The 19,642-nt window shown below is 43.7% G+C and overlaps 1 protein-coding gene across 1 annotated transcript; it reads left to right on the forward strand.

Annotated features, from left to right (window-relative positions):
• Nucleotides 1-1,085: 1,085 nt before the first annotated feature.
• cilp2 (cartilage intermediate layer protein 2) lies at nt 1,086-19,356 on the forward strand. The gene is made up of 9 exons (XM_073477194.1): nt 1,086-1,149; nt 8,941-9,018; nt 10,278-10,547; nt 10,758-10,940; nt 12,013-12,168; nt 12,253-12,570; nt 13,072-13,180; nt 14,511-14,668; nt 16,943-19,356. Exons 1-9 carry the CDS (start codon nt 1,086-1,088, stop codon nt 19,354-19,356), a joined length of 3,750 nt encoding a protein of 1,249 aa, XP_073333295.1.
• The last annotated feature ends 286 nt before the right edge of the window (nt 19,357-19,642 follow it).

Raw genomic sequence — 19,642 nt, forward strand, 5'->3', positions numbered from 1 at the left:
TACGTAGCCTTTTTTAATTTCCATGAATTCTTTTTACAAGCACCGCTGCTAAATTGCAACAATTCACATGCTGTAAATGAGTACATTGCACCTCATAAGCACGTCTCGTGTCTGCGTTCTGAGGAGTTTTTCCTGAATGGCATGCCATATGACGACACTTCCACTCTTTGGCAGTGTTGTCGCCCTGCAATCAGCGACTGTTAAAAAGTTACAAAACTGAACCAGAAGTTGAAGGAGAGGCAGAGCAGCATCTGGCACTGTCCTGTGTCTGGTGCAGGGACAGATTAAAAGAGTGAGGACATGACATTTTACAGAAGACGACTAGAACTGCTTCCCTTTTTCTGCACTGAATAAAGAGATACAGAAGTAAAGTGCCATCAATGACAAGATGTTATAAACCAGATTCCTACATTTGAAATGTTACCAAAAACAAAAGCCACAGCACATAAAATTTAATAAGAAATGAAAATAAAATAGGTCACCTCAGGCTCTGTTTCTGCACACACACACACACACACACACACACACACACACACACACACACACACACACACACACACACAGACACACACCTGCTCTGTGGATAAAGAACATTTTACAGGAGTTAAAGAAGATTACAAATCAAAGAAATATGAAAATATCCTTGCAAAGAAGTCAAAACTTCTGCTCCTGCTTGGACGAACAGGAAAACACCTTTTTTATTTTCAGCACGCTGTCCCTCCCTCTCTCCTCCTCTGACTCTCTCTCTCTCTCTACCCCCACCGTACCCTCACCTTTTTTTGGAAGATGATATGGGGGACCCAGATGTTACATCTCACTGGCCAATGGTGAGCAGAGAGGGGCTGGATCGGTTTGCACTCCCGATGCCCCCTTCTTTTAAAAAGCTCCTGTCTCCAGCTCAGCAACTCAACTCACATGAGAAAGAGCTGCGGCTCGACCGGCAGCATCACTCACACCTGACAACCTGAAGCAGCTGCGTCTGCACGCTGAAGAATCCACTTTTTCTTTCTTAATTTTAAGTCTTTAGAGGATCCGAGAAAGAAAGAAAGAAAAAGAAATTCAGCAGTACCTGAAGGTGTGGTACCATGTTGGGATTAAATAAGGTGGCACTCCTGCTGTCTTTCCTGGCTTCACTGGCTTTGGGCCAAGGTAAGTGAGACTGAAAATGCAGCTGTTGTTATTGCTGTTTTCCAAAGTGGATGCCAGAATAACAGGATATTACTCTAAATGTAGACTTTCCAGCAAAATGACAGCCAATTTTAAAACGATTTTTTTAGTAATCACACACTGTAACAGCAGAGGGCCAGTGTATGAACACTCACACATGAGCACTACAACCAGAGTTTTCTACATTGACGGTATTTCCCCCCGAGGATGTCAGAGCAGGGGGGACTGAGCTCATATGATATGAGTGTGTATATGTGTGTGTTCGTGTTATTTCACAGACCACCGCAGTAGCTCTTAATCTCTCATGTTAAGTCACCGGCACGTTTCACCACCAGGCTAATCAGCCACAGGTGGTGATAGAGGTGGAGGTTAAGAGGAGGAGGAGGAGGAAGAGGAGGAGGAGGTCAAACAGCGAAAACTCTTCATACTGTCCCTGCAGCCTGATTTAATCAGCTCTGATGATGAGAGGAAAGGTGACAAAAAGTTCCTGCCGGCTAACATTTTGTATTCATTATGACAAACTGCAGTATAGAAGTGGCCGGCTTTTGATAAAAAAATGCACGCCACTGTGCTTTATGATCTCACAAAGAGCCAATTTAATGGACCTTTTTAAGCACTGGTTCCTCCCTTCACTTCACACTTTTCAATACGTTGAACCGTCAAGCTCCATAATGTCCGTTTGATGCTCTGCCTCCTCCAGATTACGACTTCTTTCCCCACAGAATTTCGCTCTTATCATCCTCCTGAAAGCTTGCCTCTCTTCCTGAATGACACCAGTAGCAGCACTTTTTCCAAAGCTGTCACTTTTCTGTCCGCCTTACAGCTGCTCCCCATTAAAGGAAGCTGGCAGCTCATAAAAGCAAGCGACTGTAAGTACACCTTAATAGTCTCCATATCTTGTTGGACTGGGAGGCCTCGGAGTCGTAAATGTCTTTGCAGAGGCTGTGTGCCATTAACTGATGAGTATATCGAAGTAGGAGCGAAGGTAAATGTATAAAATGGCGACCTTTAAACGGATTGTAAAGTTTCACGCTCTGTGCCACGCTTCTTTAGCAGCACATCCACATTTTGCTGTAAGGTGGTGCGTTTTTGTCCTCGTTTCACCCGCGTTCCCTACAGATATAAACCCGGTCACCTTGGAAACAAGAAGCAATAATCACAAAGCGAGTGACCCACTTTCCCACCTGTTGGGGTTTGTGCTCGGCTAAATGAGGGAATGGAATAAAAGGAGGGATAAAGAGCACAGGTAAAATGACTTTACCGTGCTCTTTTCCCCCGTCGCATTGGCTAGCATGTCACTCTTTCCTTTTTACTTTTTAACGGTCGTCTCGGCGCCCCCCCTCGCTGCCTTCATAGCGACTGTATGTCTCCATCTGTCCATTCGTCTTGCATTTCTAATGTGTCTCCCTCAGGTATTTTCCCTTCTGCCTCGCCCTCACTCCATCACATTCCCTCCTTCGCCTTTCTCCACCCATTTCTCTCTGCCCTACTCCATCAAACGCTCTCTCCTCGCCTCGGTCCCTGTCACTCTCCCCGCACACCTTAGGGCTTACAGATTTACGAGCTGTTTTCCTATTTGAAGGCGGCAGCTGTTGCCGAATGCCCACTGTAACTCAGAGGGGAACGGCGTGGCATTACCAGCTCCAAGCCTTTTGTAACTCACTGTAACCGACCTTCTATATCTGAACTCAAGGACTTCCAATCCATCTCTTCCATCTCTTGCCGTCTTGCATAAAATGTCAAAGTTAGATGATGTGTGTGTGTGTGTGTTTGAGTAGCTGGAGGGCCATTGTGAGTCAGACACCAGGGCTAGTTCTCCAGATGTTGACCACTGTCTGCTCCAAACACAGAGCTGTCTGGCCAGCTGACTTTAATGACAGAGACAGGGATTACAATGGATCAAAAGACAAGGCGCAAATACCCATTAATGACAACCTCCGAGCCATATCACATCGTACTTTTTTCTTCTGTGTATTCGCGCCAAGATATTATCCATCGCAGGACTAATCAGCCGCTTTCAATTTGATCCTGGCTCTGATACCTGTGCACAGGTGCAGAGGTTCAAGCAAGGACTTCCAGATATGCGGAAATTCAAAGCTGCCACACTGTGTTTTTAATAGCATCAAGGAGAAAATAACCAGAGAACACAAAGCCTTTGTTGTGCCTTTGCAAATCCTTAAATCATTTGGTTGATTTGCATCATTAGTTTATGTCAGGGGGCGAGATTGCGGATTTTAATGAGCTACAGATGTTTTAGGAATCAGACTCGAAGTTTTGAGAACGAGGACCATCGAGAAAGATAGACACAGAGAGAAAAAGCAGACTCCGCAGCAACCACACACACCTCGGCGAAGAAGCAGGCCAAACACATAAACAGCTTCCATATGACATGGCAAACAGATCATCACATACACAGGCCCCACACACACTCACATCACCAAAATTCATACGTGAAATACCTCCAATTCAAAAAGGGCAAGGACTGCACAACCTCGCTCTCTTAGCGGGCTTTATTTTGTCCAACAGGTTACATAAGGTGGGCCGGGTGGGTGTTGTTTTCTCCTCCTCTCCCTCTTGTAAGGATCTGGAATATTGTAAACACAACCCAGACCTTGTATTTAAGCCCTGTCCCACTGCCAACATACATCTGGCTCAACTATACCTCTCTAATCCGACTGAAACCATTCTGGGTGCAACTTCATAGAGTCCTGCGTTTTCCTCCCTCTTCTTCTCTTCAGCAGCGTTTTTATTAGATTCTGGCTAAGGCAGAGTACTCCCACTCAGAAAGTCAAGCAGAGAAGAGGCTGGCCTGTGAAAATAAAGGCACTGGTGATTATTAATAGAGGATTTGCCTTGGTGTAGCCAGGCTGTATTTCAGAATGAACCGCTGTGACGTAAATCGTTAAATCCAAAGATAGTCCTCTGAAAAATAAGAATAGCAGTCGAGGGTAGAGATGACAATGAGTGCTGTGTGGGATAGGATGTAAGCCAGTAGCTATGTTTCAGATATGTTACTGGCATTCAGGTGCTTGGCATGTGGCTATATGTGGAAGCGGATACTAACCAGCCCACAGATGCAGGTCTCCTCTAATATATTGGTGCCATTATAATGTATCTTCTTACCTTGTCCATGGTTTATGAGGGTCACGGTGAGGCTGGCGGAGGTTTATAATAACCGTCACATGGCGGGGTTCATGTCAAAGGTGAAACTGCAAGAGAAAAGTGATACATCCTTATATGCATTCCACCTCTCTAGCTGCGAAAAGTCAAAGCGTGTGCCCCAAAACAGCTCATGTTTGCATCACCATGTTGTCACTCCCAACTCACTGCACAACGACTTACTCCTCCAAGCATCAGTTTTGCACCTGAGCAACAATAATTAGTATATATGATGTTAAAATGGTTGTAATTTGAAAAGATCATGGTGTGGATTTAATCAAGTAGGTTTGTTACGTAACTTTCAAGGTGTGTGAGGACTGAGTGGAGGGTAGTGGATATGGCACCCTCTGCGGATCTGTTGGTTCTGACTACATACTGTTGAAGGTCCAGCCTGGCAGGGAGGTTGTCTTGATGTGCTGTAGAACCAGTTTCTTAAAACACGTCATCAGGATGGGGATGAGAGCCACAGGACGGTAGTTGTTAAGGCAAGACATAGCAGACTTTAGCGCTGGTGGCTGTATCGAGGCGGGTGGGAAGTCTCCTGCAAGAGAGAGATGTTTAAAGTGTTAGTTAAAACGTCAGTTAGCTGTTTGGCACATGTTTTTAGCACACAGCCAGGAGTATTATCAGGATCAGCAGCCTGTTTAATGACTGTTAATTACTGACAGTGGCTGGTCCTCTGGAGATGGAGAGGAATTTACAGCTGCCTCTTTGTTGAGGAGATCAAAGTGAGTAAAAATGTGTTAAGCTCATCTAGTAATGTGGCCTCACACACAATTTTGAATCCCCTGCCACTACTACATACTAGAGGGGTACCTACGGCGTCATAGTGTGGCGTATTTGATGCATTGGAAGTAAGAATGTGCAGGTTTGCATTCAAGTGACACAGTCTCCTAGCGGCAGTTATGATGAGAGCAAATGAGGAAGTCATTAGACGTTATAGAGCGACAAAGTCTGCAGAGGGAGCAGGTCATGGTGGATGGATGGGTCAATAATACATCAGACTTTAACACAGTAGTTTACAGTTGCTATGTTATTTTGTAAAAAGGACCAAAATGCAGGACACAAAACAACAGGGGGTTGAATTAGCAAAAGCTACTTTATTAAACTTACTTGAGGTGGAACAGAAACTGGCAACGCAACACAAATAACTAAAGGCTGCTGGGAAATCCAGGTGAAAACAAGTCTCATAAAGAATAATCCAAACAGGGGTAATCCAAGAAAGTCCGAAGTCCAAAAGGCAACCCAGCAAAACTAGGAGCGAGCAGGACCACTGGTAAAAGTACAAACGTTGGGGATAATGTAAGTTTTTCAAGGAATAGAACATGACCCAGAAGGATTCACCTACAAAATAAAACAGGAAGCATCTAAACCATGAGAGAGCCATGACAACAGTCCAATTTCTCATTTCTAACTGGTAGATACGTTCTTTTGACCACGATCAAGGACCGTTACCATGTGTTTATTTTTGTAACTGTGATAATGAAGGTCCCCTTATCTTAACAAAATAGTCCTTCAAATTAAATGTCAAAATACATTGTTTGTCCATGCCCACTAGACTGACACATAGAGGCTTTATTTTATCTGATGGATGACATCAATTCTTTGTTCCTTCCAAAACGGATTGAAATCACTGCAGAACAATACATATGTTTCAGGATGTAGAACACTATGTTTAGAGGTCCTGTGTTCAGGATTTAGCAGCATGTAGCTGTGTGGTTGCAGATTGCAACCAAGTGAACACCCTTTGTCTTGAAATACTTATTTTAACCCAAACCAGGACCTTTAGCTAAACTTAACCAAGTCATTTTTGTGCCTAACCCGAACCAATGAAGGTTAATATGCCTTCATGTGTCATCCTGCAGTAGAGGGTGTGGACAGACAGTTGTCGTTTAATTTTTATTGATGGTTCTGTTACATTAGCTTTGAAAAGTCAGGACTGTAAAGAGATTTGTGCGAGCAAGGCACCCGTAACACATGATCAAAGATAAACAGGATATACTGTACCAGCGGAGCACTTGGATGTTATTTTAGCAGCAAAGAGGAAATCATAAGTTCTAACCTTGCTCCATCTGGCTTAAAAAACGTGTCTTACTCGCCTCTCGATGAGGTAAATTCCCTCACATACCAGCCATATGAAGCAGTGCCCCAATAAAACCTCCTGGCTTTTAAAAAAATCCGAAAGTGTTAACATGCCACTCAAAAGCACAATGAGCTCTGTGAGTCCGCCGCGGGAAGCAGGCCAGTTCATACCTGCCATAACTGAGGTCACTACCCCGACGTTTGCCTTAATTCCGCCGAAGCTAATCTGGGTTTCCTCTTTTAACTTTCTAAAACCATTAGTCACCTCATAAAACTCAGAGAAGCGTTTGCCATTTCGCTTTTCATTATCACACATCTTGAACTGATCATCAGGAGCCAAACGGTTCGGCTGTGAATTCCCTTTGTTTTGGTCTGAGCGGAGGAGAAATGTTATGTAACCAGAGCGGGAAAACTGCTGTAGAATTTCTTGGAAATAAATGGATGCACTTCAGAGTGAGGAGGGTAATTAATTAGCCACAAGTTTGGAAGTCAGAGTTAATTAAGTGGAACAAAAGGGTTCTTTGTGTCCCCGCAGCATCTTTTTCTCGCGTTTAAAAGATTTTTAAAAACTTCTCAGAGTGAACCCACATGTGAGAGAGGGCGAGCTGTTCTGTCCAGTGGCAGAAGAGCTTTTCAATTGTTTTTATATTGTAATCAGGGCAGACACAGGATTCAGGAGACAAAAGGAGCAGTGTGGAAAAACTATTTGATTTGATTTACTAAAGTAAAACCTGCATGAAGAGCCACATCTGCCCAGCAGATCAGAGTGAAAGCATTTGCTTCTGTTTATCCAGCGATTCCAGTATATCAGAGAGACAAAGCCGATATGGAAACCTATCAATGGTTTTTAAAGCCAGGGGGCATAAAAACACAACAACCGTGAAGGTCAGCTGAGTGCCTATGTAGCCCTAAAGCTTATGTAATACATTTCTGGACAGTAGATCTTTGTTCTGTTGAGCTACAATCCTTCTATGCTAAATCTATCAAAAAAATTGTTAAGGCTGTGAAGAGAAATGTGCTGGCATGACAATAAAGACTCGAAGTGAGCCATAAAACCGGTGGGGACTGGGATCGATACTGGCCCCTGTGCTGGGAGTCTCTGCTCGTAAACTCAGCAGTGTCTCCCTGAAAGTGCTAAGTGCTTGCACACATTACTCACACACACACAGAGAGACACACACTCTTTCGAAGTTGCATAAGCTACTTTTTGTTTCTGTCACGGACCTCGACATTTATTTTTTCCGCGCAGCCCGAGCTGAAAGGCGGCGGATGAAATGTCAAGCAAACAACTGACGTTTTTGAAAACATAAAAAATTTGTTCTGTAGGAAAAATGATTCATTGTGCCTCAAAGCACGAGGGGGAAAACATGCCACGGTGCATGTTTAATACATCAAACAGCCAAATCTGCGATGGATGCCAGCTTGAATGTCTTTCTCTTTCTAATAAGGCAACATTCGCTTTCATCGTATCCTCACAGTTGTGTTGCACATGCATGAAAAATGACAACGGCGTAAGAATGACTCAGTGATACAGGCATGCTGTGTGTGTGTACATTAAAGTCATACATCATTAAGATCAAAAAGAGATCGACAACAAATTGCTGAATGTGTGTGTGTGCGCTCTGTGAGAGGTGATGGAGCAAGTAAAGTTTTCTGGCTCGGCCGCTGGCTAACAGATGACTCCACATGCAATAATTTGTCACAGCTGGAGCTTGATTAGCATCCTCAACAACGGCCGCCCGTTGATGGATCAAGAGCAGAAGGGAGGACCTGGAGGAGGACAAGCAGAGGAGGACGGGGAGCAGTAAACCAAAGATTGAGAAGATGTAATGACAAAGAGCACGGGGGAGATGATGATGAATGTGGAGGATGTTCCGATGGCTTGATGAAGACGGTGGTGTCGCTGAAGCAGTGAGAAACATCAAAGGAGCAGACAGAGGAGGACAGACGAAGAGGAAGGAGATGGAAGTAGAACATCATAAATGAAAGCTTGCAGGAGAAGAAAGAAAGGACAAAAATGGAAAAAGAAGCGGACAATCTCTTGCAGTTTTCTCCCTTTTTTAGTCGTCCCAGAAGCCCATTCGTTGTTTCAGCACATAAACAGGACAGAAGGCCTGTAGCTAAAATGAAAGCAGTGAAAAAATGGAGCCAATATAAAGTAAAGGGCAGAGGGAAGGCGAGTAATTAGAAGAACCTTAATACCGTGGAGAAAGATCAAAATGTGCTCTGACTGCGTCAGTATGTGTGTGTGCACAGGGCTGCGCGTGTGTGTGAATACAAATAATGAAATAAGCTGTGAAATGTAATGCAGAGTGTCAGAGAGCTGGTTCTCCATTTTTTATGCTGCCAAAAACCTCATTTTCAATTGAAAATAATACTGAGGCTATTACACCGTATCAGTTAAACTTTAAGTCTTAAGCTAGGCTTCTGGGGGATCAGGAGAGAAACACGTGAAATTTAAAAGTATAAGCTGGAGGATTGAGTCTATGTGCTTGTTGCTTTATATGAATCTGTTTCTCTCCCTGTTTGCAGGATCTGTGAGGGCCAGGAGTCAGCTGGACAGGAGCAGGAGAGTGGCCCTCAACACGTTCACGGACACACAGACAACAGGTACTGAATCTGTCTATCCGTCATCAGCAGTGACACTCACAGCTTGATATGTATTGTGAACCTTCAAAATATCCAGCAGGAGTTGTTGGCTTGTAACTCCATGTGAAGGGTGGCATGCTACGTTTGGTACACAGAGGATGCCAACCTTGGACGTATCTGTGGTTTGCAGAAACGTTGACTGCCAACATTATATCCTGGTGACTGGGCAGAGTAAAAGATTAATAATAAAAGAATAACACAAGCAATAAAAATAACAATAAAAGTAAAATCATGAATTACTACACAAAATCAGTTGTTTACAGTAAAACAGTAAAATGTTGAAACAACACAGTTGTAGGAAATAAGTAATAATAATGATGACGAATAAAACAAATACACATAGTAAAATCATACAATTATAAAACGCTACATACAATAGATGTGTTTTTACTTAAATATCAATATTCTCAGCTCCTCTCAGATCCTCCTGGAGGCTGTTTCAGCAGCTCGGAGCGTTATGGCTGAAAGCAACATCACCAAATGTTTTTGTTCTGCTTTTTGGACCAGACAGAAGAGAAGAAGTGGGGGATCTGAGTGGTACTTCCTGGTTCATAAACCAAAAGCATTTCTGAGACCTCCCTGTATCAGAGACACATGGCTGACATATGTTCTTATTTTTATGTTTTTACCATAACACGAGCACAAAGGAAATGAGAGTTAAGTGTTCAGAGATTTTTATGACTTAACATCCTTTTTTCAGTTGAACAAGAGAGCACCAGCCTGTATTCAGGTCGTTGCCTGCAGCACGTCCTTCCTATCACCTCAGTGCAGTCCACCAAGCAACTTTATCTATTAGACTAATGCATCAGTTCATGATCAGAAAGATATCATCAGATTCTTTTGTTTTTACTCATATTCCTCCTGAGGAAGCACTCATGTTTCAGAACATGCAGCAGACTATAAAAACTAGACAATATGTCTCATCAGTCAAGCCAGGGGGCTGGAAAGAACCTGGACAGTGCGAAGCTCCCTGGGGTGTATGAAGTCAGCTTCAAATTGTAGTAGCAGACCTCCTCTTAAAGTTCATAACCCATCCATGCTGATTTCCTCCTCCTGCTTTTTCTTGGTTCTGACCCCTGTCTCCCATCCATGTAAAACCAGCCTCTCTCCCCCTCTCCTTCTTATCCTGGATCCTGAGTTGAATTGTTTTCTTTCTTACTGACTTTCTTTTTCCATTCTGACCCTTCATTCTTTTGGTTTTCCCTTCCATGTGCCTCCAGGCGTGACAGAGTGGACGTCCTGGTTCAACATCGACCATCCTGGAGGGAATGGAGACTACGAGCGTCTGGAGGCGATACGGTTCTACTACAGGGAGAGAGTCTGCGCACGGCCCATGGCCATGGAGGCCCGCACGACAGACTGGGTGGCAGCAGCGGACACCGGGGAAGTGGTCCACTCCAGCCTGGAGAAAGGCTTCTGGTGCATCAACAAGGAACAGCCCCACGGTCGCATCTGCTCCAACTATCACGTCCGCTTTCAGTGTCCCCCAGGTAGCTCTGATGACAGCAGCTCAGAGCTGTACACACTGTCACTTTGCAGATATGAACATTCAGCCATGCATGCATGTAGCACTGGCTACAGGGTTGAATCAGTCATCATAAATTATGCCATGTTAAATACTGTGCTTGTGATTTCCTGTCCTTGAATATAATGCCAGCTTTGCTCAGGATGTCGCACTCCGTTCTTCAATGTGTGTTTAGTGCAGAGCTACTGGACCGACTGGAGCGAGTGGGGTCCCTGTTCAACATCGGTTTGTGACGACGTAGGCATTCAGGTCCGCCAGAGGAAATGTGTCAACACCCAGCCCATGCCTCTCCTGTTGGTGCCAGCGTGCCAGGGCCACCATTCAGAAAGGAGGGAGTGCTCCACCCCTCCATGTACAGGTGAGAATCACAAGAATTAGTAGTAAGCCAGGCAAAAACTACAAAATACTAATCTTCCTTGTTTAAAGCCCACTGAAAGACAGTGAAAGCAACAGAAACATGTCACAGAAACTAAAGCGATAACTTCTGACTTTGGCTGCCGAGCTAACAAACTTATGAAAGTGCATCAAAACTGAGTTTTGCGCTGAACTGAACAGAACAGAACAGCTCAGACCGATCTAACTGTACTGCTGAACTGAAGAATCAATGCTAGATGTCACAGCGACTTCAAAAAAAGTACATGAACTAGCCTACAAACAGTACTCTATGAACACCAACCAAAAGATATCAAGTGAATCAAAGTGATTGTAATGAATTCCAGTTTCCAGGTCACTGCTCGGTGCCTGACCCTAAACCCTGACCTCCCTTGTAAAGGTTTAATTTGGAGGCTTGTATGAAATGTGAGGATAATATTAATCCGGAATCCAATTTTCCTGTATAGATTTTCACTACACAATTAGCATGGCCCAACAAATTCACGATATTATCTCAATATCTATAGAAATGATCAAAAATGCTGGCCATCGAATCTTTCTACAATAAATACACTCACAATAACGAATGTAGGGAGGTGGAGAGCGAGTCTGTAACCATTCCTGTAAAATGTAAAATGTGAGATGCACAAGGCCGAACATCTTCGCTGGGTTATTCACACAATATTATCGTATGTGTATTATTAACACAATATCAACATGAGATTGTTTCAAAAACTTAAGTTCTATTTTTGATTTTGAGCAATTTTCTGCTGTGACATTTCAAGCAGCACCCTCCAGTGCAGAGCTGCTGCTAAACAGACCTGTGTAACCATTAGCTCGAGTGTTCTTGATTGAGCTACTTGTAATCAGACGTCTTTTCATGCCCACTGTATAACTGCATACACAGGGTGCCCATTAACAAGAGAGCTAACAACTCCCATTATAAAGTTTGAATGACTTAATGAAATAATGATATCATTGATCACCAATTTAACAGAATATAAGCAACACCACTCCACACTCACATCATTCCTGCCTCCCTCTCTTTGTGTCGTCAGCCAAGTGGACCCCGTGGGGTCGGTGGGGGATGTGTTCAGCGACCTGCGGTGGAGGTCGCAGGATCAGGAGGAGGACCTGTGTGCGGACCTCGTTGACAATTCAGTGTTCTGGACGGCCTGTTGAAGTTCAAAAGTGCGGGAAGAGTCCATGCCCAGGTATGCTGAAAATATGCTGTAAACGATGTCATATCTTTCTTTTGATCGGTGTGTGCTCACGTCTTTGTGTCTGTCTCCCAACAGCCAAATGTCAGCGTGCGTGCACCGAAGGCCGTCCCAGTGAGGACTGCAGCCGGTGTGTGTGTGACAGCCACGTGTTGCACGGAGAAGTCCACACTGTGACTGGTGTCCCTGTGGCAGGAGCCTTGGTGGCTCTGGCCAGCCAGCCCAAGGCGATCCGTGCTCGGACGGACGCCAATGGTCAGTTCGGCCTCAAAGGAGTCTGCTCCTCCAGCTCGACCTTGATCTCCATCAGGAAGGAGAAGTATGCTCCGATCACTGTCTCCACTTCCAGTAACACCACAGGGTTGTCGTGGGTACGGGCTGTCCTCAAATCAGCTGGTGAGTCCTAATAAAAAAGATTATAAAAAATAAAAATAATTAACACTTTAACGAGTGTTTGTTTCCTTCGATCAATCAAAACACAAAGCAAGTTAATGGTATACTTAAGTATTAATTCAAGATTTTGTTGGCTATTTCTTAAGAAGAGGTATTTTCATAAGAGTTTCCTGATTCTCATTATTACTGCGCCACAGAGCCAATAAATCCTCCAATCATATACTCAGACTGTAGAAAACAGGAAATTGACATGACTACAACATAAACAGTCTGGTCTATTGTGAGACTTCACATTGTCTGGAGCACTTACTTACTTGGTCGCATGGAGACCAAATAAAAATAAAGCCTGCGCTGCTTTTCAACGAGTTATTCCCTCCGCAATCATTTTTCATAAGCAGAGAGAACAATGTGAGAATAAAGCGACTGAGTTTTATGAGGTCTCAAAATCTGCAGCAGCATTCATAGAAAAAGCCTTGAGAGATTGCTCCTTTCTGTTTTCCACAGAAAAGCCGTACATCGTGAAGCACCCGGAGGACAAAGTGCGTTATGAGGGAGGACGGGTGCTGCTGTGCTGCAAGGCAACGGGATCACCAGCGCCTGACAAATACTACTGGTGAGATGAATACTAGTGCTGGAACATTATTAATCACAACACAGCACGTAGAAACAGATTGCATCAGAGTGATCACTTTTACATCTGTTCCAAAAAAAATCTAATTTTGTTTATGTAAGATACTTATGGAAGCATGTGTTTTTCATTGTTAAAGCAGCATTCATCAATTACTTGTAGCACTGTGCTGTGGCTGAAAAAACAACGCTGATGAGCGCGGTGACAGCGAATCAAAGCAGTGACAATGCAGACTGGAAAACCAAAACAATGTGCTGAAAGACGCTAAATAGCTCTTTCCAGCTGAGGGGAACTGCAGAGTAGGGTGAGGTGTAGCTCATATTACACCACGATATTATGTTGATTCTTTGGACAACGATACAATATTTGCAGATATCACAACGTCTGCTGTGATATGACATCGATTTGATAATGTTTCACACAGCTACAGAAGAAGAAGCTGCTGCCACCTCTTTCTTTCTTGCTTTTGGTCATAAAAGAAAAAAACAACATTTGAATAATTGTAACTGGTTAAGTGCAGAACAGTTTACTTTAAATTCACAACAATTCGGCTCAGTATTAACTGTCAGGGACACAAAACAATTGTTTTTTCTAGTCACCATTATTAGCTTAAACCTATTGCATTTTACATTGCATAAATTAGCCTAGCAGCTAACTGTCTTTTTCTCTACTCATAGCTAAACAAATTACATAAGTTAGATGCCCTTTTTGTTTGTTGACCCGTGTTTTTTTTTTTCCAAAATCCCAAATATTTCCACACTGATTTATTTTCCAAAAGGCTTTTCTTGGCTGCTTGCCATCACCTGCCTGGCACTAGCTCTTTTTGACGTTTAGGAAGGAGGTGCGCTTGGACGGAGGTGACACAGACCCGCCATGGGATATTCAAAATAAAGGCGCATCTTAAAGCTGATGATATGTATCAATGTTTTCATTTTGCATCAATTATATTGGAAAGTTGGTCAATGAACTGATTTACAGATCCAGATCGATGGATTATTACACCTCTAAAGAAACCCCTTTCACATTCCACATAGTGTTTCGAGCCATTCACAATACTAGAACTCAGTAGAGGATATGCCTCCGCCCTTTTGTGCTCACTCATAGACTGCAGCCGCCTAAATACGGCTAAAAAATTCCTGGAGCTGTCGCTTTATCTGGATCTACACCAAAAGTCAGTGGGGTCTATTCTGGGCCAAAGCCCACCCTCCATCCCTTTAATTATCAAAACTCAATTTTAGAATAAATTGCATATTTAAAAATCAAAATGTATATATTGATATTTAATATTTTCTTATCTCTGTAACTATTCTTCAAGGTACCACAATGGGACTCTGCTGGACAGGAAGGTGTACAAGTATGAAGAGGACCTTGTTCTGCGCGACCTGAAGCCGGAGCAGTCGGGGCAGTACTACTGCAAAACCAGCAGCCCTGCAGGCAGCATCAAGTCCTCGCCATCCTTCCTCACTGTGATTGGTATGTGTAGTATGGATGTCAGTGTAGTTTTTAAGATGTTATCTACTGTTGCACATTCCCAGTCACATAGTTCAAGATGTTCTGTTGGCCATTATTTACCACATGACTAGAGACACATACACGTGTTGGTAAAATGTTAAATCCTTCAAAGTTCTCTTTCCTGTTATTCACAGTGATGTAACATGAAGTGTAATTCATCATCATCAGCCTGGAGAGAAAGTAATGTACTATGATGATAGCAAGCGGCACACAGGGATTATAGCTCAGGGTGGCTGCTTTCCCAGTGCATTCGACAATGACGTTCTGCACAGGTTCAAGTAAAACCGCTGACAAAAAGCAAACAACGGCACTTCATTTCACTGTATAAAGAGCAGCTGCCTCGTAGATTGAATACACACTTTGAGGGGAATGTCAGCACTAAGCTCCAACTAAGTCATCCGTGAGCCATGTCTGTGCATTAAGAGGATTCAAACAAAACCACAGTGTCCTACAACCGAAGGAGGGAGGAAAGTCAGTTAACAGACTATCTGTCATTGGAAAAAAAACATTACGAGCAAAGAAAATAGGAAAATAAAAATATTAGGGCTCGCACAATCCGGCTGTGCTTGGAGCAGTGAGTTTTTATTATGTTTACTTTGGTTGAGGTAACGGCTTTTTAAACTGGCATTCTTCATTGTGAGGGATGGCTCGGGACGCTGTAAAACCTCAAACCCAATTTCTCCAAGACATCCAGTGTTGAGGTGAAATCCAGGATTGTTAATAAATCTTGTTTCATTTTCTCTCTCAGACAAGTCTGCGCTTCCACATCCACGTGGGAGAACGACACATTGCTTATGTCCTTCAGGTGCTTGTTAGCATAAACACAGATTAACGAACAGGGTTTCATGGAAGGCCGCTAAAGCAATCTCTTCCAGGCTGCAGACGAATCCCTGCACTCCAAAAGTAATTATGGCAGGAGACACTGTGTGTGTGCAGAACAACAGCTGCACCTCTGGGCAAGATGAAAAATTTAAATTCTTCAACTCAGCACATTTTCTTCTCACCGTTTACATCATGCAGAAGTTTATTTGATTTCCCATTTAAAGTGTTAACCACAGGTGAAAAGAAGTTACATAATATATTCTTGAAGGAAACTCCAGAGCCTGTTGGTAAAGCCATCAGCAGTACTGTGATGATATTTCATGCACAACATCGCAGGGATCTGTGTCTGCAATTATCAACTTACTGTCAAGATGGGCAGCTTTACAAGGATACTTGACTATAAGCTCGACCATGATATCATGCACATTATTTATTCTGCCAATGTCTGGCCGAACAATAATTCTTTCTTTCCCACTCCCATCTGGATGGTTGGTAAATAAATGTTCCATTCAACTTCATGTCTAATTACCCTTCCATGCGCAATCCAGCGTCCAACTTGGCCACTTACTGTTACTTTCAGGCCATGCAGACATTGTGTGTGTGTGTGTGTGCATAAATAATGTATGTGATTGTGTGTCTTTGTGTGTGAGTGTAAGAGCATGTGTGTAAAAAAGAAAGAAGTGTAAAAAGCATAAATATTTCTTTTTTTTAGTACTCCATTGGTTCCACTGTATTTAATACACTTACATATATCCGACAATTGTATAATTAAACAGTTGTACAACTAGAACACAGTAGAGAGCATACCTCCACCAAGACCCACAATCCCCTTTAATTCAATCAAGCTTAATCCAATGTCAAACTCGATAGCTCTGTATCACTCTAAATTTTATACCACCCATAACTGCTTAACCATGATTCAGGCTCACCAGATCTAGGATCAACATCAACTATCTTTCATCAAGATCCACGCATTATTCCCTGAGAAATGTCAAAAAAGCCCTTGTCTCACAATGTTAAAGAAGTGAGAGAAAATTCCTGGATCTGAACCGAAAGTCAATGGGGTCAATTCTGGGCCGAGACTTTTTGTCCATCCAAATTTTGTGGAGATCTGCTCTGTTTTCTGTTTTTGTGTAATCGTGCCGACAACAACAACTAACAAAGAACAAGAGTGAAAACATAAATTTCTTGGTAATAAAAATAGTTATATTTAACAGACTTTCAAGAGCAGGTAGGTTATTTTAAAAAATGTATGAAAATGCATTTTTCAAACCAAAGCAGTGTTAAAATAACACTTCACAGCAGTCATTTGTGCAGGTTTTTGCACTTTCATGTGTTATGTATGTATCTTCTAAATGTGCCATGTCAACAAAAGTAAGTAGTAAATAATGTAATTTGTCGTCTAATTCACAGCAAAAGGAACACCAGCATGCAATTCCACCCCGGAGACGCACCTCATCAGACTGCCGATGGACTGTGTTCAACCCGGGACTATTTCCAAGTACTACAACGCTGGCCGCTGCCTTCACAACAAATGTGCTGGTTCTCTAGATTTTGATATGCGCTGCAGAGACGGGTCTGCGTTCTGCTGTGGGGTCCAACATTTGGAAAGCCGAATCATTGACTGCGGGAGCTACAACCTCCCTATCCGGGCTGTGACACAGTGCGGCTGTCAGAAGTGTGTGCAGCCAACTGTGCTGGTTCGTGGTAGAGTGGTCACAGCTGACAATGATGAGCCACTGCGCTTTGGACACATCTACATTGGTAAGGAGAGGGTGGGCACCACTGGATACAACGGAGGCTTCACATTGCAAATTACTCCTGATACACAGAGATTAGTTGTTAATTTTGTTGACCCCACTCAGAAGTTTATTGACACTCCTAAGGTGTTCATCTTTGATAAGAAAGGTGGGTCCATCTACCATGATGTGAAGGTGATGAGAAAGCAGACACCGATTGATATCAATGCAGGAGAGACCAACTCTATAAACCTAGGGGAAATTAAAGGGGAAGACCCCATTGGTCAGTTGGTTATTCCTCCCAACTCCTTCCACAAGGACAATGGAGAAATCTATGAGGGAACTGTGAAAGCCAGCGTCACATTCATTGACCCGAGAAATATCACCACGGCGGCTGCGGCCCCTGGCGATCTCAACTTTGTGGACGATGAGGGTGACATGCTCCCTTTGAGGACCTACGGCATGTTCTCTGTGGACTTCAGAGATGAAACCAACAAGGAGGTACTCGGAGCCGGAGCTGTTCAAGTCCTTCTTGACACACAGCACGTCAAAATGCAAGAGCACATTCCCAAAATGAAACTGTGGTCTTTAAACCCAGACACAGGAGTCTGGGAAGAGGAGAGTGACTTCTACGCCACACAAACTACTGGTGGTCACGGGCGAAGCAAACGAGAGGAGCGCACATTCCTCATAGGCAACATGGAGATCAGAGAACGTAGGCTCTTTAATTTAGACGTGCCTGAAAACAGACGCTGCTACGTCAAAGTCCGTGCCTACATGAGTGACAAGTTCCTACCTACTGAGCAGCTGGAGGGTGTTGTGATCAGCTTGATAAACTTGGAACCCAAACCTGGTTATTCCTCTAATCCGAGGGCATGGGGGCGCTTTGATAGCGTCATAACTGGATCTAACGGGGCTTGTTTGCCTGCTTTCTGTGATGCCCAAAGGCCCGACGCTTACACAGCTTACGTCACAGCAATGATGGGTGGGGAAGAACTGGAGGCAGCGCCCTCCTCCCCCAAGATGAATCCAAACATCATTGGAGTGTCTCAGCCATACCTGGATAAAATAGACTACCAGCGCTCAGACCACGAGGATCCAGCTCTGAAGAAAACAGCCTTCAGAATCAACTTGGCAAAGCCCAACCAAAATAATCTTGATGAGACCAATGGGCCAATATATCCGTATCAGAATTTAATAGCCTGTGAAAATGCTCCTGTTGATGCAAATCATTTCAGATTCTTCAGAGTGGAAAAGGACAAGTATGAATACAATGTTGTTCCCTTTGAGGAGAATGATTTGACGACCTGGACGGGAGACTACCTCTCCTGGTGGCCCAATCCCCAGGAGTTCAGAGCATGCTTCATTAAAGTCAAGATCCATGGACAGAAGGAAGTGATGATCAGGTCAAGGAATCTGGGAGGAACACACAGAGAAACAAAAGGCAAACTTTATGGCATAAGAGACATTCGCAGCACCCGAGACATGCGAGAGGCCAACACCTCAGCAGCCTGCGTAGAGTTCAAATGCAGCGGCATGTTGTTTGATCAAGCCGAGGTGGACCGATCGCTCATATCAGTGCTTCCTCAGGGGAACTGCCGCAGGATTAACACCAACAGTCTCCTACAAGAGTATCTCATCAAACATCCACCAGTCGCTCAAAATAACGAGTCCCATGCGCTCACCATGCTGGCGCCTGTTGATCCTTTGGGACACAACTATGGCATCTACACAGTCACAGACCAGAATCCCAGGGTGGCAAAGGAGATTGCTATAGGCCGCTGCTTTGATGGCACCTCAGATGGTTTCTCCAGGGAGATGAAGTCAGACTCTGGAGTGGCTCTGACCTTCAGCTGTCCAGAGAGGAAAATTAACAGAGAAAGCCTTTTCCAACGTCTGCAGACCAACCCCGGTCAGACTCTGTCTCAGATGGCGAGGGAAATGAGGGAGTCGGATGGTCTGCAGGCGCAGAGATTATCCTCCCAGGTGGTGGCCTATCCTTCAGAGCAGCAGGGCAGGTCCCAGAGTCGCAGAGTCAGCTCTACAACCAGGAGGAGAGTGTCCACGCGCATACAGCAGCGCCAATAGATGTGGCGAGAGGTAGGCCTAGATAGGGTCATTTGAGCTGTATTTACATTGATGGTAATATCAGCATTTTAAATGTTCTTTGCTTTTCATCTCCAGGTCTTCAGTCAATGACGGCATCAAGTCGAGGGAGTAAAAGTCGAACGTCTGTTAATGAGTATGAACTCCCTCCTCACTATGGAAACCACAAAACCAAGGCAGACAGCAATTCAGCAAAATCAATGAGTGTGATTGAACATATTCATTAGACTTATACTTACTTGAAGGGTTCGGTATATCATTTTCTTCC

This window comes from Pagrus major, chromosome 11 (assembly GCF_040436345.1).
Source record: "Pagrus major chromosome 11, Pma_NU_1.0".
Lineage (NCBI taxonomy): Eukaryota > Metazoa > Chordata > Actinopteri > Spariformes > Sparidae > Pagrus > Pagrus major.